General features: G+C 43.7%; 1 protein-coding gene across 1 annotated transcript in view; it reads right to left on the bottom strand.

Annotated features, from left to right (window-relative positions):
- The window catches only part of gypc (glycophorin C (Gerbich blood group)), a 74,545-nt gene extending 52,727 nt beyond the window's left edge, over nucleotides 1-21,818 (bottom strand). The window contains exons 1-2 of the mRNA XM_080199496.1: nucleotides 21,800-21,818; nucleotides 12,413-12,555 (exon numbers count right to left, since the gene is read on the bottom strand). Coding sequence (XP_080055622.1) covers nucleotides 12,413-12,431 — 19 coding nt within the window. The 5' untranslated portion in view covers nucleotides 12,432-12,555; nucleotides 21,800-21,818. The remainder of the gene's footprint in view (nucleotides 1-12,412; nucleotides 12,556-21,799) is intronic.
- Between the last annotated feature and the right edge of the window lie 467 nt (nucleotides 21,819-22,285).

The raw sequence follows: 22,285 nt of genomic DNA, 5'->3' as shown, positions 1-22,285 counted from the left end.
ATGACTGGCAGGGTAGATAAATGGGATTACTGTTGGTGCAGGCTGGGTGGGCCAAATGGCCTCCTTCTGTGCTGCAGGGATTCTATGATGAATAGTACAGGTAGGAGATAGAAAGGTGCTTGCTGGTGGGAAGAATAAAAAGGCTTGATCAAAGTTGCAAAATTTCTTTGATGTGAAGTGGGTTTAGGGGAGAGAACTCCTGAGGGAAGAGATGTAGAAGATGAGAATTTCTGTCTTCAACAATAATGGAGATCAGGGCAGATTTGAAGCAAGTGCATCGAATGGATATCAGTTAGAGAGACTTGAGGACAAGGAATAGAATCTTGGAAGTCTATCCACAGCGATGCAGAGAGGCTTGACTGATTGCTTTTTGGATTACACAAATATTTTGATGCAACATACTGAGAGCTTATCTGGTAATCACATGTCAACCAATTTGAGCAAACTCCTAGTTGTTCAAAGAAAGACAAGACTAAAAGTCAGCAAAGTTTTATACAATGCATAAACACAAGTTATTGCTGATGCTGGAATCTGAAACCAAAAGAGAAAATGCTGGAAAATCTCAGCAGGTCTGGCAGCATCAGTAAGGAGAGAAAAGAGCTGACATTAAGTCCAGATGACTGCCATTTTCTCTTTTGGTTAAAGTTTTACACAACTTGATAACAAAAATAGCATCATTTTCTGATTTCCTGGCAGCACAGAGGTTGGCACTGCTGCCTCATAGCGCCAGGGACCTGGGTTCGATTCCCACCTTGGGTCACTGTGTGCAGTTTGCACATTGTACCCCATGTCTGCGTGGATTTCCTCTGGGTGCTCCGGTTTCCTCCCACAGTCCAAAAGACCTGTTGGTTAGGTGCATTGACTATGATAAATTCTCCCTCGGTGTACCTGAACAGGCACCGGAGTGTGGTGACTCGGGGATTTTCACAGCAACTTCATTGCAGTGTTAATGTAAGCCTACTCGTGACTAATAAATAAACTTTGACTTTTTGAAACCTGCTCCACATTTTGCAATGTGGCAAATCAGATCAAAATTCCCATTAAATGATCGGAAAAACATCATTCACGTGTTAGCTGCAGATTACAATACTCCCCCAGTTCGCCAGAACGGACCCCTGGAGAGAAATGGATTGAAACACTGAATTTTATGGATGACCTGACTGACAGGAGACAAGACAAACCAGTTTCCCTTCTTTCAAAACATAGAATGTGAATTAATTACTGACACCAGTCTTTAAGTAATTACTTGGCAATTATTCTGAGAGATAAGATGTTGTTTTGGCTCCGTTGCAAAGCAGGCCATGTCATTTCCAAAACATTCAGTGTGCATGTTTGTCTACACTTGAGCAAAGTCTTTGCGCTACACAGTATAAACTCGGATAAACTAACAGGAAGCTCTCCTTGTCTGACTGGTCCTGCAAACATCCTGAAGAGAGTGCGCGGAGACGTGACCCATCTCTGGTGCATTTTTTATCCAGACAATGAGCTCAGTCTTTTGAAGCTGGCTTTCAGATACCAGCCTTGAGCGAAAGCTATTTACACAGTCCAAACAAAAAAATGGTTATTCAATCTATTCAACTATATGGCCTTTGTGAGGGAAACAGAAACTGGCCGAAAACACATGCCCAAGAACTCTCGAGGGGGAACAAATTAAAAACAGCTGGATGTCATGACATCTAAGGTTATCATGAGCCTTAGATTAGAGAAGGTCAAGTCCTGGAGTCTAGGGAAAAAGCAGGATATTTGTTTTTGATGAGGGAAGTAGATGTGGAGAGGAATAGAGAACGAGAGAGAGAGAGAGAGAGAGAAAACGAGACACACACTTGCACAAATCCCAGTTGGACTAGCCTGGAAGAAAATTAGCTTTGGCGGGGAGTTTGCAGGAAATGAAAAGGGAAAGCAAGAAAGGAAAGATAAAAGCCCTTGTTTGATTGTATCTCTGGCCAATTCTCCAAAGCATTTGGACACATCGGTGTCGTCGAACATTAGATGACGGATCAGTCATGATTTCACTGCGCAGCACCACGGATCTGAAGAGCTGAATGTTAGATTGGAGAAAGTCATCTTGTTCCTGCTAGATGGTCGAGAATAGAAAAGGGGAGGATGTCAATTTGTTTGATATTGCTGCAAAACATCCATGGGGGATCCAGCTGACATTAGCAGTTGCATTTTGTAAAGACCAAGAAAGAGAAAGAAAGACAAGATGCTCTTTTTGTAGGTTTTATTTTCCCCAATATCAGAGAATTCCTACAGTGTACAAGGAGATCTTTTGATCCAGCGAGCCCGCACCGACAACAACCCCAGCCAGTCCCTATCCCCGTAACCTCATATTTACCCTATTACCAAAAGAGAAAAGGCCGGAAAATCTCAGCAGGTCTGGCAGCATTTGTCAGGTGAGAAAAGAGCTGACCCTGAGTCCAGGTGACTCTTTGTCAAAGCTAAAAGCTTTGGCTTTTTAGCTTTGACAAAGGGTCATCTGGACTTGAAACGTCAGGTAGGTAGGGAGTTTAGGGCACTCAAAGACAGAGACCAGAATTTTGCTATCCCACTTGCCATGGGAATCGGAGAAGGTGAGGGGCAGACCATTGAACTTGGATGGGATATTACAGTTTCGGGACAAATGAGGCCATAAAATCCCACCAGAACCTCCAATGATGGAGCAATTAGGTTTCATGAGAGGCCAGGAGTCAACTTCTTGTAGTGTCGCAGGGGGGTTAGAGGAGATCAGGGAGATAGGAAGAGGGTAAGGTCAAGGAGGGATTTGAAAGCAATGATGAGAATTTGAAAAGCAAGACATTGATTGACTGGGAGCTAACGTGCATCAATAAGATCAAGTTTTCTTTGTTCTTTCTGGAAGGGTTTTAGTTCAGTCGAGCAGCATGGACAGAACTTGCTGTGAGGGAAGCCGCAGGCTGCAGAGTTTGTGATGAACTCAAGTTTATAGGAGACAAAATATGTGAGACCAGCCCGGACTGCATTAAAATCACTGAGCAAGAAGTGAGAACAGTGAACAGTGCAACACAGGGACAGACTCTTCGGCCCTCCAAGCCTGCACCGACCATGATGCCTGCCTAAACTAAAACCGTATGCACACACTACAAGAAGACGACAGCAATGAGGCTTTCAGCAGCAGATGAGAGACATGAGCAAAGCTACAGAAGAGGAAATGTTGCTGGCAAAAATCAAGTTCTACCCTCATCAGTACAATTACATTGAAGGTATAAGTGAATGTCCTTGTACCTCAATTGGTATTCAAACAGAGGCAGAGGGGCTCCATTCCTGACATAGGGTTCCGGTTGCGAGCTCAAACTCAGCAATTCCATGTAGGGGGAACAGACCCCACGCTATTGTCATGGCACTAACTTTTGCCCTTATCCCTCCCTCCTCCACCCCACCACTGCCACCATCACCCTCCACCCCCAGCAGGTTTCACAGTGGGAGGGGAGTGTGAAACTGCACAGGTGGGATTTCCTATGGGATCCCACACACTCCAATCTGAAGCAATTTTAAGTGGGGTGGGCTTCCTGCCCACCCATGCCCCAATTAAGGGGTGGGTCACCTTCCCCGCTCGGCCTCAAGTTTCCGGCCAGTGGACGCTGGATATTTCAGCTGCAGGGAGGAAGGGAGTGGAGATATTTGATTTATTGTCACATTAATATACAGTAAAAAGTATTGTTTCTTACATGCTATACAAAACATACTGTTCATAGAGAAGGAAAAAAGGGAATGTAATCTTACTGTCATAACTAGGGTGTAGGGAAAGATCAACCTAGAGAGTTTAAGAGTTAGAATAGTGTTTTAGAAGCACAGAACAAAAGTAATAGAAAGAATGAGAGAGTGTATTCTGGGCACTGCTCATAAGAAGTCACCTCGCTCCAGTGCCACCTTAGATTAAAAAAATCAAATCGAAAAATATTAAATCCTAAATCTTGAGGGGTAATGCAAGAAGGAAGGGCCTCCAGACAGCTGTTCTGATTGGGGATACTCTCCCCTCAAGGGCCAAGCCACCTCTGGAGTTCCTTCCCCAATGGCCTATCCTCTCATAGGCCCGCCAAACAAAATTTTAAAATATGCCCATTGCCACATACCTGGCTTCCATGCTCCAATACTTAGTGCCAGGCATGTTGATGCAGTGTCTCTTCCAGTCACTGCAGCTGGAGAGGCTGGACAGCTGTTGGTGGAGATCTGTCAGGCTCAAAGTGGGACTTTCCCATCCAAGTGAGGATGAAAGTTGATTGCCTGCTGCTGCCAATCAACATCCATTCGGCTCACCCTCTACCATCCTAGAAATTCAGGCCATGAAGTCAAGGCCTTTTTCGTTGGCTTCTTCCATTGACGAGTCAGCCATTTGTTCAGCGTGCTTCAACGCCTTCAATTTATTCCGCTTTAGAGTCTTTGTTGACACAGCTGTGCAATGGATACGAGTGCTTGGCTGACCTCCAAACCCACTAATGGATTCAGCAGTTTTTCCTCAGCCATCAATGGAACTTTTTAAACTTTTGTTTAACTGACAGTTTATGGTTTTTAACCTTTCTTTAGGGTAATTTTCAATGCCAGTGGTTTATTTGGACAGAATTAAGAGCTGTCAAGACGATTTAAGATTTTTGTCAATGGAATTATGAATGGCCATGTTTGATTAGCAGTCATGTGAATTACTGAGATTTTTAAAAATTCTTTCGTGGGATATGGGCATCGCTGGCTGTCCAGCATTTATTGCCCATTCATAGTTGCCCGAGGGCAGTTGAGAGTCAGCCACAAAGCTGTGGCTCTGGAGCCACATGCAGGTCAGACCAGGTAAGGAGGGCAGATTTCCTTCCCCAAAAGGACAGTAACGAATGAGATGTTTTTTTTTCCCCCCAACAATGGTTTTATGGTTATTAGTATATACTTAATTCCAGATTGTTTTAAAAACAATTCAAATTCCACTGGCTGCCGTAGCAGGATTCCGAACCTGGATCCCTAGAACATTAGCTGAGTTTCTGGATTAATAGTAGAGCAATAATACCACTGGGTCATCTGACTCTTTAAAGTTGTTTTTGAATAGATGTTTGTTTACCTTGATAGTTTAATGAGCATTTTAAACACATCCCAGTATCATTATAAAGTTCATTGGTATGTATTTATTAAACCAAAGAGTAGGTGTGGAAGATGAAAGGGGAAGGGCGGGTTTTTATGGACAGGGTGACTAATTCTTATGAAACAAAATAAGAGACACTTGGTACTGGTTGGGGAGGGAAATGCTATGTGTATGTGCGTGTTTAGGTGAGGGACAGGGCAGGGGATGAGGCAGTGGGGAGTGTGGAATTCCGGGATTCCATAACAGCAAGGAGGAGACTTAAAATCAAACTGTCGAGTCAAAGCATTATCATCATCATTTCACAGCTGCCCAACTCACTGTTTTCCATTCCCACTTGGATAGACTCTCAGGACCAATTTCCCACTGGCTGTTTTAGAAATAAAAGGAGCTTCGGACAAAACAGTCAAAATATGGAACAGTTGGTCACCCAGGGTATGGGCAAGGGTAAGGGCCTCTAACCCATGTTAAAAATTGGGCTGAAGTCCCAGCAGATGGAGGTAGGATGCTCTGGACTGCCCACCTTTGCAGATGGGCCCAGTTTCCAACCTGTGCCCATCTCCTCATGAAGTGTGGCGGTGGGGTGGGTGTTGCCGGGACAGTGCTTGTGGTGTCAGGACCATTCCAAACTCCCCATTCCCACCTCAAAGATGAAAATCCAGCCCAACGTGTCCACCCAGAGTGTGAAAACAGAATCTAAACTGTATCAGGAATGATCGTTTCAGGGTAAAATCCACGTGCCACACTTCACGACCTTGAGTACAAATGGATGAATATTTCTGAAAATTATATTTAACAATGAGTAAATAGGGCAAAACAGGCACAATGTATCTGCTGTGTATTCAAATTCAAAACATGAAGAGCTATAAATACTGTTTGAAGTGCTTTCAATGTAACAGGCTGAACCATCCAGTCTGAACTATCTAGTCTGACATGGCTTCCTCTGTATTTGCAGAGTACTGTTCTTAGTACATGCACAATGAGATAGCTTTATTTGGATTCAGAACAATTTAGAAATGGTGTCTTGGGATTGGAGGTGGGGGTGCGGAATCAATAGGCTTGTATAATATCAGCACCTATGGAGTACTTTTGAAATGCCGTCACTGTTGCTGTAGGGCAGGTTGGGGCCTTCCATCCCACTACCTCAATTCCCCAACAACCACTCCCCCCTCATCACCTCAATTCCCCAACCACCTTCCCCCTCCCCCATGGAGTGCAGGTGGGAAGTGGACATCAAGTGGCCTATAATTGGCCATGCAAGTGTCTCAACTGGGGCATGGGTGGGCATGCCCGCTCTCCTCACCCATTTTATTGCAGACGTGCTGGGGCCAGGTTGGAGGGCATTGGGATGGTTAAAAAAAAAAATCTGTCCCCCCCTGCTCTTTTTGCAAGTTTTGTCACAGGGCGTTTTGGAATTTGAACCCACAACCTCCTGACTCAAGTGGCAAGTGTTCTATAAACTGAAAACAGCCTGATAATGCTACGCTCAGATTGTCTGTACCCACCGGCAGCAGCTCCATCATCACTAATATACAAACATGGCGGTGCTGGCAAATTGAGAGGGCAAAGTGTGTTTGCAACCAAAAGAGCTTGTGCTGCAATTAGTTTTCAGCGACACGAACAGACTTAGAACAGAATTCCCTGGCTGTTCACACCGGTGGGATCTCCTGGTCTGGCACGCACCTCCTCCTCCCCCCACCTCTCGGTGGGTTTACTGACCACTTAGAGTACAGTCAAATGGGATATCTGATTGGCGTCTCTGCAGCATGTTTCTCATGGTGGGAGGTCCACATCTTTTGGTCCCGCTGCTGTCAGAGGCTCCCTCCTCCTCTCCCCCATGTCCCCCTACTCCACTCATTTTGTTTCTTGGCCATTTGCAGAACAGTACACTAAACATCACTGAATAGGCTTGTGAAGTCATTTTCTCTCGCTGGCCTATTCTCTATCTAACAACAATGGAAAATGCTGGGTTTTCCCCTCCACAGATGCAGCCAGACCTGCCAAGTTTTTCCAGCATTTTCAGTTTTTATTTTCGATTTCCAGCATCTGCAGTAGTTTATTTTCGTTCTCCATGTAGGCCCTTGCACAATTGTAGTAAAGCAGAACTGGCTGCTAAATGAAACTCTCGCAGTAAGTGCACTGTTCCTGCGACTGCTATTATTGTTTAACGAGCTGTAGGCAAGTGTTCTTGCACTGAAAAAGAGTATATTCAATTGTAGACACCTTATTCCAATTCCCTTCCCATACTGAGTGGTAAACAAAGCAGACTTTCATCTGTTTCTATAGCTAATAATTCCCAGAACAGCTCACTTAGTCTGTCGCCAGAGCTTATAGCTCAAGGGGTGCCACTCCAAATTAAGCATGGCTAAACAGGAGTCTCTCCTGCTCTTACTGCCAGCCATTGATGTGTTTGGAAGAATTTAGAGGTTGACACCGTGTTATGAACACAGCTTCATTGACCATCAAGTCCTAGGGTGGGACTGTAACTCAGAGCTTTTGGCTTAGAGACAGAGACATCGACCCACTGCATCACAGGACCTCCCAGATGTCTTGTGCTGCAACTGAGCTAACTGACCCCTGTAGAAACTGGTGGCATTTTAGTTCAATGGAAATAGCCCATGAATCTGCTAAGTCAGCTCACCTCAGTACCAACTGAACTCTGCATGGCACAATCCAGTCTAATGCAAGTGCTACCCATCTCTATTGGTATGAACAGAGCAACAGCTGTATGAGACTGCAACCAAAATTGATCTTTCAGCCCAAAAGCTTATCGTAGTCAGTCTCCACAGCTGCTGCTCCAGCCAGTAGGTTACATGCAAAACCAGGACAGATCAGCTCTGAAATATTTGGATGGTGACGCAATTTGCTTTAAGCGTATTAAATTTCAAAGAAAGAGGGAGGCAACATCTTGAAGCAACTGATAGAATATCAGCTGTTACCATTCAGGGTGCTTATAAGCACTTTGCGCAAATTCAAGCTTTAACTTTCGATTTACACAAACTGTACGCACTATAAGACAGTATAATGCATTTTCTTTATTAGTCATGGCTAGGTCGGTATTTATCGTCCATCCCTTATTGCCCTGAAGAAGGTGCTGGTGGGTCACCTTCTTGAATTGACTCTGGTGTAGGTGCTGTCAGGGAAGTGTTACAGGATTTAACTCCAGTGATTAACAAGAAACATAAATCAGGCTGGTAAGCAGCTGGGAAAGAGTATGTTCTCATAACCCTACTGCCCTGGTCCTTCTCAGTGGGAGGGGGTCTGGGTTTGGAAGATGCTGACAAAACAGCCTAGGTGAGTTGCAGCAAAGCATTTTGTAGATGGTACACAATCCTGGCATCACGCATTGGAGGTGGAAGTGAATCTTTGAAATGACGAATACTTTTTGTTTTAAAAAGCTATTCATTCATGGATTGGGGGCTGGTGGCCCCCAGTTGCTATTAAATGGAATGGCTTGTCAGGCCAATTTCAGAGAGCAGTTAACTTGTGCCACATGTAGGCCAGAACCAGCTAAGAATGGGTGGCACAGTGGTTAGCACTGCTGCCTCACAGCGCCAAGAACCCCGATTCAGTTACGGACATGGGTGACTGTCTGAGTTGAGTTTGCACATTCTTCCACATCTGCGTCTCCAGGTGCTCTGAATTCCTCCCAATCTCCAAAGGTGTGCAGGTTAGATGGATTGGACATGTTAAATTGCCCCTTAGTATCCCAAGCTGTGTAGGTCAGGGGGATTAGTGGGGTAAACACATATGGTTGCAGGGAGGTGTTCTGGGTAAGATACTCTGTCAGAGAGTTGGTGCAGACTTGATGGCCCAATTGCAGGGGGTTAAACTCACCTTCCAAAATTGCTTTCCACTGAAAGTATAACAAATGTCACCTTCCAAATATAATTTCAGATTCTCTGCTATGCCAAACAGAACATCACTGCTAATAAAAAGTCCACAGTATGGGGTCAACAATCTTTGGCTATCTCCTCTGATTTTCAGATCTTCCCTTGAGCCCACTTTGCTTCATGTCTGCTTTTTGTAGGTCTCTCCAACTCAGAGCTTAGTGCACCACTCCTTTCTTTCAACATGAGCTTCTTAGACCTCTTTCTGATTGTTGCCTTTGTCCTTGGCTTGGACATTCTTCTGGGTCATCTCCCTGTCCCCCTACCACTGTCTTGTATCTTCGGACATCTTCCTCAGTAATGACCATCTGCTGCAGTTTCACACTACTTCTTTTCTTCTATGCAGGTATGCAGGGCCGGTTTTTGGCTTGAAGGATAAAAAAATGAATAGCACATGGTGGCACAGCGGTCAGCACTGCTGTCTCATTGCACCAAGGACTGGGGTTCAATTCCCACCTTGGGTGACTGTGTGTGAAGTTTGTACATTTTGCTCTGTCTATGTAGATTTCCTTTGGGTGGTCTGGTATTCTCCCACAGTCCAAGGATGGATTGGCCATGCTAAATTGCTCCTAAGTGTCCCAAGGTGTGTAGGTTAGATGGTAAATGTGTGGGGTTACGGGTATAGGGCCTGAGTAAGGTACTCTGCCAGACAGTCACTGCAGTCCTGATGGGCCAAATGGCCTCCTTATGCATCATAGGGGTTCTATGATTCTAGTTTGGCCATTTGCCAGCCAGAATATGTGCAAAAGACTGAGGGTTCTTGGGGAACCAGAGTTCCCAGCCTCCAACTTTAAATCAAAGTAAATATTTTCATTTCATTTCACAACAAATATGGAAGAGTCTTTCATGTATATCTGGGATCAAAGACTTTAGATTTTGAACTGAATTGCAAGACAAAGTGGTTGCCTCTCTATAACCTAAAAGAAGCAACATGAAGTGAAGGAGAGTCGTATTCAATTCAAAATCTCAACTGTTAAATGGTAAAAAAAAAAATAATTGCAGCGTGCTGCTTTGCAGAGGGATCTGGGTGACCTTGTGCAAGAATCATGAAAAGTTGGTTTGGAGGTGCAGCAGGTAATTAAGGCAAATGGAATTTTGTCCTTCATTGCTAGAAGAATGAAGTTTAAAAACAGAGATTCTGTTGCAGCTGTATAAAAGGTGCTGGTGAGGTTTCACCTGGAGTACCGTGTAAGGTTTTGGTCTCCTTACTGGAGAAAGGATATACCGGCACTGGAAGGAGTGCAGAGGAGATTCACGAGGTTGATTCCAGAGTTGACAGGGTTGGCTTATGAGGAGCAAGTGAGTAGATTGGGCCTATACTCAATGGAATTTGGAAGAATAAAGGGGAGATTATATGGAAACATAAAATCAAGAAGTGAATGGATAAGATTGAAGCAGGGAGGTTGTTTCCACTGGCAGATAAAACTAGACTAGGGGGCATGGCCTCAAAATAAGGGGGAACAGATTTAGGACTGAGTTGAGGAAGATCTTCTTCACCCAAAAGCTTGTGAATCTGTGGAATTCCCTGTCCAGTGAAGCAGTTGAGGCTACCTCATTGAATATTTTTATGGCAAAGATCGACTTTTGAACAGTAAAGGAATGAAGGTTGAGCAGGTGGGTAAGTGAAGATCAGCCATGATCCTATTGAATGATGGAACAGGCTCCAGGGGCCAGATGGCCTACTCCTCATTGTCCTCATGTTCCTCCCTCCATAAAATACTGCCAGACCAGCTGGGTATATCCAGCACTTTGTCATAGTTGCTGCATCTGTAATGTATATATTTTTTTTAAAATCAGCTGAATATTTGGCTTAACAGAACCTTATCTATGTTGTAGGGAGTTCTTTGCCAGCCTATTTAAGCACTGTAGCAGGACATGTTAGACAGTCCAATTTGGGGTTAGCAATGTGCAAAAACTAGATATGGAAGTGCAGGACACACCTCCTGACTGAGTCACTGGGTAAATGCATTACTCCGGCTGGCTCTGGATTCACTCGAACCAGAAGGCCCCACTTTTATACTAAGTTAGTCAATCTAAACCAAGCAGGAACATTACAAGTAATTCTCAATCCAACACACAATTGCTAACATCTGGCAGCAACAACTGGTGCAGGGGGCAGGTTTGGTCATCAAGTGAAGAGAGATTGCCAGTGAGTATGGAAGTCATCATAGCCATCGCCAAGACAGTTCATAGATGCCTGACAGTTGACCATTGTTGAGTATGGTATGCACTCTTTGGAGTCACAATCTAGGGAAATTCAACCTCTTCAGAGAGGAATGGAAAAAGGTTGAAGAAAAAAGTTGTTTTAAATCGAAAATAATGTTATTTCCTTAAGAGAAAGCACTGTTGGGAAAAGATGAATCTTTCAGCACAGATTAAATGATTTGTAGAATCATTATCTCAGCAGAGATAATCTGTCAGAGGTAATTATTGCTTGACTATTAATCCAGAAACTTGGTGGAGACCTGGGTTCTAATCCCACCGTGGCAGGGCATGAGAGAGTAGATGGGCAGGATTTTACAGCCTCACTCCATAGTTTCCACTGTCTACCCCTCACTCGCTCCGATTCCATGGCAGACGGAGTAAAATTCTGGCAATAGACTTTGTCAAGTCAGTGGCCTTTTATAAAAACCACTTAACTCTTGTTTCTCTCTTTTCAGGTGCGACCAGGCCTCCTAAGTATTTCCAATATTTTCTGAGGGAGATAAATCAAAAACTTGGTCAGAAGTAAGTTTAAATGGAATCGTTTAAAAAGATAGAGAGTGAGAGTGTGCAAGAAAAATAAGAGAGTGCCCACAGTAGTAAAGAGTTTTATGGAGGGAATTCCAGAGTTTAGGACCTAGAACCATCAATGGTGCGATAATGGAAAAAAAAAATCGGTGATGTCCTGGAGGACAGAATGAAAAGCGTGAAATCCCAGAGGGTCATATTGCTGCATAATATCGGTGTGATAGGGAAGGGGTCACAGGGGATCTTGCAAGGATGAGTTTTTTTTTTAAAAAAAAGAGGCATTGCAAGAATGGGAGCCACTCTTGATCAGCAAGCATAGGATTAGTAGTTAACAGAACTTTGCGCAATTTCAGATAAGTGCAGTAGGGTTTTAGATAAGCTCATACTTAGAAGTTCAAAGGTCCAATATCAGCCAGGAGATTAGAATAATGAAATTCAGAGTCAACAAAGGCATGGATGAGGATTTCTAGCTGACAAACTGAGGTAGGGACAGAAATGGGCAATATTCCAGAGGTGGAAGCAATCTTCGTGCCAAAATGGGCATCACTACCATGTTGCAATATTCATTTCAGAGGAATATACATTGCCAATGAGTATAGTAACTTAACTGCAGTCTACTGAAAAACATAGCAACCAATTTTTTTTTCCCCTGAATTACAAACAAATTCTCCTCAAACTCCAGCATGTTTGAAATGAATTAACCAGAAAGCATGGTTACCTGGAGGGGTTTCCATCATCCAACTCGAACAGACTTGGTCTTTGGTAAGAAGCACAGTGTTAAGTGTAGCTGTTGACAAGGAGGTCGAGAGCAGTTGGAGAGGAGCTGGTGAATGCCTTCAGGTCCGTAGTACTGTTCTACAACTGGAAGAGAAAAGCAGATGTCATTTGTTTGGCTTCAGCAATGTCATTGCCACGTGACAAGGGCATGACATCATTCTCTCCAATTACATTAACTGTGTCCAGTGCCCCGCTAACACTTCTGCATCCAGTCGCACTCCAGAAATTCGAGCACATTATCCAGGCTAATGCTTCAGTTCGGTACTGAATGAATGTCAGAGTCAGACACTGGATGGGATTCTCCGCCCTGTCTCTCCTCCACCCATCACACACACACACACACACACACACACACACACACACACACAATGCAGCATGTTCTGCAGCAGAAGACAGAGTCTGCCGTTGGTCAGTGGCAGCATCTTCCAGTCCCACTGCTGGACGGGATTGGGCTTTCCTGCTGTTGGCACCCCTGCTGCCAGGGATTGGAATATCCTCCTGCAGGAATGACCAGAAAATTTTGGCCACTATTTTGGATGGGCTATTTTGACTTGATTTATTATTGTCACGTGTGTTAACATACAGTGAAAAGTATTGTTTTTTTGCACGCGATACAAATCATACCGTTCATATAGAAGGACATGAAGCAGTACTGAATGTAGTGTTACAGTCATAGCTGGGGTGTAGAGAAAGATCAACTTAATGCAAAGTAAGTCCATTCAAAAGTCTGACAGCAGCAGGGAAGAAGCTGTTCTTGAGTCAGTTGGCACATGACCTCAGACTTTTTCCTCCTGACAGAAGGTGGTAGAAGAGAGAGTGCCCAAGGTGCGTGGGCTCCTTAATTATACTGCTTGCTTTGCCAAGGTAGAGAGAAGTGTAGCCAGAGTCAATGGATGGGAGGCTGGTTTGCATAATGGATTAGGCTTTATTTTTGCAGTTCTTTGTGATCTTGGGCAGAGCATAAGCCATACCAAACAATGATACAGATGCACCAGAGAAATCATTCTTTCTGGTTGTAAGAGTAGAAAATTGCAAAGCAGGGATCCCAAGAGAGCATCTAAAAGGAGTTGGAGAAATCTCCCAGTGTCCTAGCCAACATTCATCTCTCCACTGACATCTAAAACAGATTGCCTGGTCAAAATCACTGCTGGTTGTTGGAATGTGCTGTGTAAATTAGTTGCCATAGCCAGAATCATGCATTCCCTCTGACAGTCAGCTTGAAGTCGGTAAGGGCATTTACTTCGATGGGATGATGGCATACCGGAAACCTGGCTCCTTTAACAGAATTAAATTCTGTGCAGAAAGGTCCCTGGCCAGTTCAGTTGTCAATTGGGAACCTTAAGTGGCCAATTAATGACCCACAATTAATGCCCACCACTGGTATGAACCCAGCTGTAAATGGGTCTGTTACCATGCAGCATGCATGACAGATAAAGTCATGCCTGATAATGGCTCTGGACATCAGGAAGGTGGTATCTGCAGGCAGCCACCTCCCCAGCCATTGCTCCAGTGCCTGTCATTCCCACAGCAGCCACAGCCTCCCTGGTGGTGCTGCTGAGCACAAGAGCTGCCAGGCTTCGATCGGCCGGGAGCTCCCAGCAGGCAAGACTTCCACCGCCAGGGTCTGACTACAAGGAAAGGCCCACTTATGGCCTCACCACTGCCTCACTGGCATGTGGTTTTTCAGACTTAACTGATGATAAAAAGCAGAGCAGCTTTCCCTTGAGCAAGCTAGACCACTGATGCCCCAATAAGATTCCACCGTACATTTCCTACAAAGTAGAAGTACTTCATTACCTGCAAAGGATGTTGGAACATCCTCAGGTTGTCATAAATGCAAGTCATTTTGAACTACACGTACTTTTCTCTTAATTAATTTTCTCATAGTAAGGGATAGTTCAGTCTAAACTTATAAATTAAATGTCGGACAAAGGCCTCTCAACTTCAACAATTTTCTTTGTTCACAATGCAAGAGCTTCCTTTTGTCCAAGTTATACTTGCCTCAAAGTATTGAAAAGGCTTGTATCAATGCAAGTTTTGTTGGCTTGGAGTTGGTGATTTGTATTTAGCTAACTTGCTTTCTGAAGATCAGTTGTTCATTGTTCCATGAATCATGTTCATTGGATTGGGGTGGGGAGGCTAGATAAACATGGAAACTCCATTTGGCTTCTATTTTGTTATTCTTGAAAACATTGCCCACGATATCAAGGATGCCCAGAGCCACATTAGCAAGGCTGAGCCTTCAGAGTGAGTTTGGTTGAGAGAATGAATACGCAACTCAGCTGGAAGATAGTCGGTTCAAGTTCCACTATGGATCTAAACACCCAAAGTTCACACTAAGTTTTCAGCACTGTATTATTGAGATGCTGTATCTCGGATGAACTATTAAACTGAAGTCCTGCGTGACTGCCCAAGGGCATACAGCACATCCCAGGTCAGTATATTAACAAGAGTTTGCCCAGCGTTCTGACCACTAGCATTCAGTCAACTCTAACAAAACAAGTGAACTGCTCTCTTATTTGCTACCAAAACCTCGCAACGTGCAAATCAGCCACCACATTTTCCGACAAAATACTAACATGGAAAGCTTATTGAATGTTGATTATCCATTCAGATATATCCCATAGATGGGAAAGATGCTGCATAAGTAATAGTTTGCCTTCTTTTATGGTAACTAATCCATAATTCCCAAGTTCATGTCTTTTATTCAGATTGTGACTCAAGGACAACTTTTTAAAAAGGAGGCATCGGCTCATTTTAAATTTTTGTTTTGCCATGCCTTTGCGCACTTGAAGTTTTTTAAGTTTGTTTATCAGTGTCGCAAGTAGGCTTACATTAACACTGCAATGAAGTTACTGTGAAAACCCCCTTATTGCTACGCTCTGACGCCCATTCTGCTACACTGCAGGAGTGTATAGCATGGCCAATGCACCTAACCAGGTCTTTCACATAGTGGGAGGAATCCACGCAGACATGAGGAGAATGTGCAAACTCAGCATAGACATTGACCCAAGCCAGAAAATCGAAACCGGGCACTGAGGCAGCAGCGCTGACCACTATGCCACAGTGGAATCTTTGTTGGGGTATCCATTACATCAACAACCCAATTGGTTTTGTGCCAAGACACATGAAAAGAAGTGTCTAATTGGACATAATAATTATACATAACATATTGGCATCAAGAGTTTTGTAGCTTCAACGTGGTTCATTATTGTGTCCAGTTTAGTGCAATGAGCTCAAGACATTGCCCTAAATTAATTGGCAATGCCACTGAAAGGTGCAAGTTTTTAATTGTGGATCCTTAGTCATGGCCTAGTGGTATTGTCACTAGGCTATTAATCCAAAAGCTCAGCTAATATTCCAGGGACTTGGGTTTGAATCCTGCCATGGGAGATAGTGGAATTTGAATTCAATAAAAACAATATCTGAAATTAAAGAATCATCGATTGTTGATGAACTTATCTGGTTCATCAATGTCCTTTAGGGAAAGAAATCTGCCATCCTTACCTGGTCTGGCCTACATGTGACTCTAGATCTACAGTAGTGTGGTTGACTCTGAAATGCAGTGCGTTGGCTGGACTAGCATTTATTGCCCATCCCATGAATGGAATTGGCACTCACCACTAAAAGGGAGTGTTTGAAGTGAGTAATACGAATGGATTTAAAGAAACCGCACATAAGTCAGAGGGCAACTGAGGGTTGTGCGCAGAGAGTTAGATGAGAGGAGGAATGTACAAAGCTCAAGTAGAGCATGAACAGCATGAATTGGTTGGTCAAATGGCCTGCTTCTGTGCTGTCTATCTTATTCAATATAATCCAATATTCTGACTTAATTTCCTTATCAACCAACCTGGTCCCAATCATAGAATCCCTGCCGTTCAGAAGGAGGCTATTTGGCCCATCAAGCCTGCACCAACAACAATCCCACCCAGGTCCTATCCCCATAATCCCACATATTTACCCTCCTTGTCCCCCTGGCACCAAGGGGCAATTTATCTCTTCCAATCAACCTAACCCGTACATCTTTGGGTTGTGGGAGGAAACTGGAAACCCATGCAGACACAGGAAGAACGTGCAAACTGCACACAGACAGTGGTGATCCGAGGCTGGAATCGAACCCAGGTCCCTGGCGCTGTGAGGCAATGTGCTAACCACTATGCCTCCTTTGGCACCCCATTGGTAACTGGTTGTCTTTATTTTGATATCAATCAAGGGAAGAGCTTTGGTTTTAATTCTTAAGAGACATATCAGATGAAACAATTGAAGTGTTTATATTTGCAATCTATGACAGACAGGTGTGTTCCGTACATCCAACTGCATTTGCTGTGTTTGGTTGATTCACCTGGTGTTTAGCCGCACCACTCACAGTTGCTCCACACACAATAGTCACCCTGCAGCCAGAATATTTTCTTTAGTTTGAAGATTGAACAACGTGTGGTGTAATAATTTACCAGGGAAGGCCATTTAAGCAAAAACCACAGGTTAAATGTTGCAAGGTTCTGCTCCCAGGGAAGCTCAAAGTCTCATTCCATAGACATGCAAGCTGACCAGTTCTCGCTCGGATCTGCATTCCCATCGCCTGAGGTTGTGTTTGAACTCTGCCTTAACTAGTGGATTGCCACAGAAAATCTAGGATGATGCAGCTTGCCCTTGGAGTATATCAGCACTGCTGTACCTAAAGGGAGTGGGAACTGCAGTTTGAGGCTTGAGTGAGCGAACGTGGTATGTAGGTGCAGGTATGTTTGCGGGGCACATCGGTGATACCCAAGTAAAGTCTGCATAACAAACTTAGAAAAAGTTAGATTTTAAATAATGTTCCCTCTGAGATAGCTAGGAGTGCAGCAGTACTCTGGAATATACTACACAGCGCACAAGCCAACATTCTTGAAGATGCGCATGTGCGACTAGAATCATAGAATTCCGACAATGTAGAAAGAGGCCATTCGGCTCATCAAGCCTGCACCAACAAAAATCCAATCCTGGCCCTATCTCCATAATCCCATATATTTACCCTACTAATCCCCTTGACACTAATGGACAATTTAGAACATTACAGCGCAGTACAGACCCTTCAGCCCTCGATGTTGCGCCGACCAATGGATCACAGCCAACGAATCTAACCTGCACATCTTTGGACTACGTGGCAATCTTTAAGGGACCACGATATGCAAAAAGCAGACTGTGCACAAGTAAGAAAAAAATTGAGGAAACTTGGATTATAAATAAGATCATGAAAGAGTTGGGGCAGGTTGGAGAGTATTCGGTGGGGTTGAGAAGAAGCCTGTAGAAGTATTGGGTTGCAATAATTGGCGACCAGGGACTAAAACATTGGATGTTTATTAATAGCAATCGAGCAGCTCTTGTGTCTGCCCCCCACTCTGGGAGAATGCCCACACTCTTGACACATTACTGCTTTTGCACTCACCTCATCCTAACATCCACATGACCACCTGGACTACAATACCTATTCTGGCTCTTTTACAAAAAGTAATCTAATTATTCTCATCCCCATGCTCATTTTCCATTGCCCTAAAATTCATAAAATCCCTACCGAGGAGACCATTTGGCCTATCGAGCCTGTACCACCAACAACCCTATCCAGGCCCTCTCGCTGTAACCCCACCCTGTTAATCTCCTGACACTAAATGGATCATTTAACCAATCCACCTAACCTGCACATCTTTGGACAAAACATTTCCCGCATAAACATATACCACAAAACATATAAAAATACTATTGAATCCCTTCCTAACAATATTTCAGGCAATGCATTTTTAATCATAAAACCTGTTACATTAAAATGTCTCAACTCTCCTGGACTTTAACTAATTACTTCAAATCCGTGTCATGTGGTTACTAATCCTACTCTATAAAAATACTAATAAGTTTGAACATCTGTATTAAATTTCCTCCGAACCTCCTCGGTTCTTGCCAACAACCCGAGCTTCTGATCTCTCTGGATAACTAACGTCCCTCATTTCTGGTAGCATTCTTGTAAATCTCCTCTTGCGCCTTCCCCAAGATTTTGGCATCCTTTCCAAAGTGCGGTGCTCAGAATGAGACGTGGTACTCCAGCCCAGACCTAACCAGTGATTGGTTTCCTTACTTCTGTACTCTTTGCCTCTTTTTTGTCATCTAGCAACAGAACGTTAGGTGAAACAGAACATGACAGATTAAATTTGAAGGAGGCCAAGGATTACCTTTGAAAATGTCAATTCATGGGACTTAGGTGTCATTGGCTGGCCAACCTTTATTGCCCATCCCTAGTTTCCCCAAGCACAGTTGAGAATCAAATCACATTGCTGTGGATCTGGAGTCACACGTAGGTCAGGCCGGAGAAAGATAGCAGATTTCTTTCCCTAAACAACATTGGTGCATCAGATGTTTTTTTTCCCCTGACAATCAATAATGCTTTCATGGTCATCAGTAAATTCTTAATTCCAGGTTTTTTTTTTAAGTGAATTCAAACTCCACGAACTGCTGTGGCAGGATTCGAACCTGGGACCCAAACATAAGCTGAGTTTTTTGATTAGTAGTCTAAAAATAATATCACTAGGCCATCAATTTCCCTTGAAGTCACCAACGTTGGCAATCAAGTTTGATGGCAGCCAAGACAATACAGCCTGCCTGATCAGCACTCCATTCACCATCTTAGTATGTGCCATCTACAAAGTGCATTGCAGCAACTAGCCAAGGTTTCTTAGACAGCATCTTCCAATCCCATTAACTTTACCACCCAGAAGAACAGGGGCAATAGACACAAGGTAACACCACCAGCTGCAGGTTCAAATTACACACCATCCTGACTTGGAACTATATTACCATCACTTCACTGTCACTGGGCCAAAACCCTAGAACTTCTTCCCATCAGCACTTTGGGACGACCTGTGGCAGATAGAATCCCTACAGTGTAGAAGGGGCTATTTGACCCATTGCGTCTGCACTGACCACAATTCCACCCAGGCCCTATTCCTGTCACCACATATATTTACAATGCTAATCCTAGCATGGCCAATCAGCCTAACCCGCACATTTTTCAGACTGTGGGAGGAAACCGGGGCACCCAGAGGAAATCCATGCGGTCATGGGGAGAACGTACAAACACAAAGGGTGACCCGAGGCCGGAATTGAACCCGAGTCCCTGGTGCTGTGAGGCAGCAGTGCTAACCACTGTGCCACCGTGCTGCCCCAATGCACTGCAGTGGATTCAAAAAGGTAGTCCATAAGCACCTTAAGATGTTGGTTTCGCCAGCAACAATCCAAGAACAAAAAAATTTGAAGCAAATTCCTATGGACCTCAAAAATTTGCTTCATAAAAAACTTTTGGTTTTCCATGACTCATGATCAAAAGATGAGATGCATCTGAATTGTCTCTGGTTGGTAGCAACACTTAATTCTTATGTTAGTGAGGCACTCAATAATTAATTCCGAAAGAACCTTCTTACAGTGGCCAGATTTGATGGTCATTGCACCAACCCACAAACTTTCCATGTATTCTTGCACCAGAATATGTAGTAATTGGAAAGTTATTTTCAATAACGGAGATGGTGGCCAAGAGATCACGTTGCTAGACTAGTGTTCCAGAGGCCCAGGCTATTGCCCTGGGCACATGGGTTCAAACCCCACCTCAGAATTTATATTCCAAATTTATTGAATGAATTCAAGTAATGACGATCTTATCATTGTTAAAAATGCATTTGGTTCACTCATGTCCCTTCAGGGAAGGAAATTTGTTGCCCTACATTTGACTCCAGAATCAACGTGCTTGACTTTATCTGCCCTCTGAAATGGCCATAGTTCAAGGGCATTTAGAGATGGCAACAAATGCTGGCTTCTCCAATGATGCCCACATCCTAAAAAGAATGGTGCTTCACATCAAGAAACTCTGACCAGACCAAGCAACTATGGGGTGAATTTTCCAGCCTCCCAGCCACAAGGTGGCACGCTGTTTGATGGCGATGAGAAAATCAGCACTGTCAAGTTCTATGTCCCTACAGACCCATTCCTAGAATTCACCACCAGAAACAATCCCTTCATCATGTTAAAACACCTCCATGACGTTCTCTGCTAACTGAGACACCTCTCAATTCACTCCTGCACTCCTAGCCCCCACCATTCCTTGTTACTTTTCTTTTGATCCTCAAAAACACCTTGAAAGAAAGGCAGGTTATGGGATGTCTCTTATCTCCCCATTCAAATGTCTGTTTCTTAATCGCTACCTCATTCAAATGAAGCTACCAGACAAGGCTTGGTTTACACAATCAGCACTCTACTGTGTAGCAATATAAATGACTTAGATTCACAGAGGTTTACAGCCTGGAAACAGACCCTTCAGCCCAACTTGTCCATGCCACCCAGTTTTTAATCACTAAGCTGGTCTCAACTGCCCGCATTTGGCCCATATGCCCCCTATGTCCATCTTGTAACTGCATTCTAAATGCATTTTAAAAGACAAAATTATGCCCGCCTCTACTATTCCTTCTGGCAGCTCGTTTCACCGAAAAAATTGTTCCTCTGGACTGTTTTGTATCTCTTCCCCCCTCTTACCTTAAACCTATGCCCTCTAGTTTTTGACTCCCTTATCTTTGGGAAAAAAAATGTTGACTATCTCTCTTATCTATGCCCCACAGCCTTATAAAGCCTTAGCAGTACACCCCCGTTTTTGCATTTCTAGTACCTGATAGGATGCCAAAAACAGGTTCAACAGTTTCCTCTGAGAAGAAATTAGCTAAATACTGGAGGAAGAGAAAATTGCAAGATGGGGATGAGAGGGAGGAAGCCAGGAATGAATCCCTTTGCAAAAGAACCAGCTCAGATTCAAAGGGGCTGAATGGCCTTCTCCTGTACTGTACCATTTTAATGACTTGCATAATATGGAAAAAAATTAGGCTATGTTATTAAACAACTACTCAGAAAACTGCTTTCAGCTGATACACAAAACAGAAAACACTTTTGCAAAGACTCTCCCTTCGTAGGGGAAGGGGTGGGGGGGGGGAAAAGGCAGCTGCAGGAAAATAGATAAGGGGTCAAGGGAACCGGAGCACAAGAATTATATTAATAGCCCACCACGAAAAGTAAAGCTCTCAGTGCCGTAAAACAGCCAGAAACTGAAGGAATCAAACTTCAAATCAGACAGGCCAAAGCTCTGAAAAGTTGTGACAACTATCGTGCTGTGCAGTTAATACAAAAAAAAACCACACAGTCCCAGCCAGCAAATCCATACACACAAAGTTCCCTCATCAACTTGTTCAAAACTGATTATTCTTCTCGGCTACTGACGGTACAAGGAAGAACTCAATTTATATTTGTAACCTGACACACAACATACCGAAAGGTTAACTCACAACCACTAGTGCTGGTTGGTGCTCCAGTAAATATTTTATGAAGTAAAGAGACTGTCCAGCTGCTCTGTAGAAAACTTAATGCACATTAACCGTGTGGGGAACATGCTTGATAAGCATGATGTGGGGAGAGTGATAAAACAAACTTAATAACTCACCACTATATATACGGCCGCGTGAAGTTCTTGGTTCCTTTCCCTGAAGGAGAAGGAAATAAATCTCACAGCCTCAAGTTGCTCTTCTGTGATCAGTTCTTTTAAAGAGACCTTCCTGCCGAATAAAGGGTGAAAAAAAAAGGCAAAGGGCTGTCTTTGAACCTGACTGCAGGCTCTTCTGAGCTCAAAAAAAAATGGGAGGGCCTACGTTCTGTCACTTGAGAGTTCCTGTTGCACTATTTGCTGTGAGTTTTTGAGACCGGGCCCAACTGTTAACTCAAACCCCTCCCATGCAAATGGGAAACAGCTGCCTTCCAT

This window comes from Carcharhinus amblyrhynchos, chromosome 11 (assembly GCF_965287045.1).
Source record: "Carcharhinus amblyrhynchos chromosome 11, sCarAmb.v2.hapA, whole genome shotgun sequence".
Classification (NCBI taxonomy): Eukaryota; Metazoa; Chordata; class Chondrichthyes; order Carcharhiniformes; family Carcharhinidae; genus Carcharhinus; species Carcharhinus amblyrhynchos.
The sequence above is the reverse complement of the archived record's forward strand: the minus strand, read 5'-3'. Positions and strand labels throughout refer to the sequence as shown.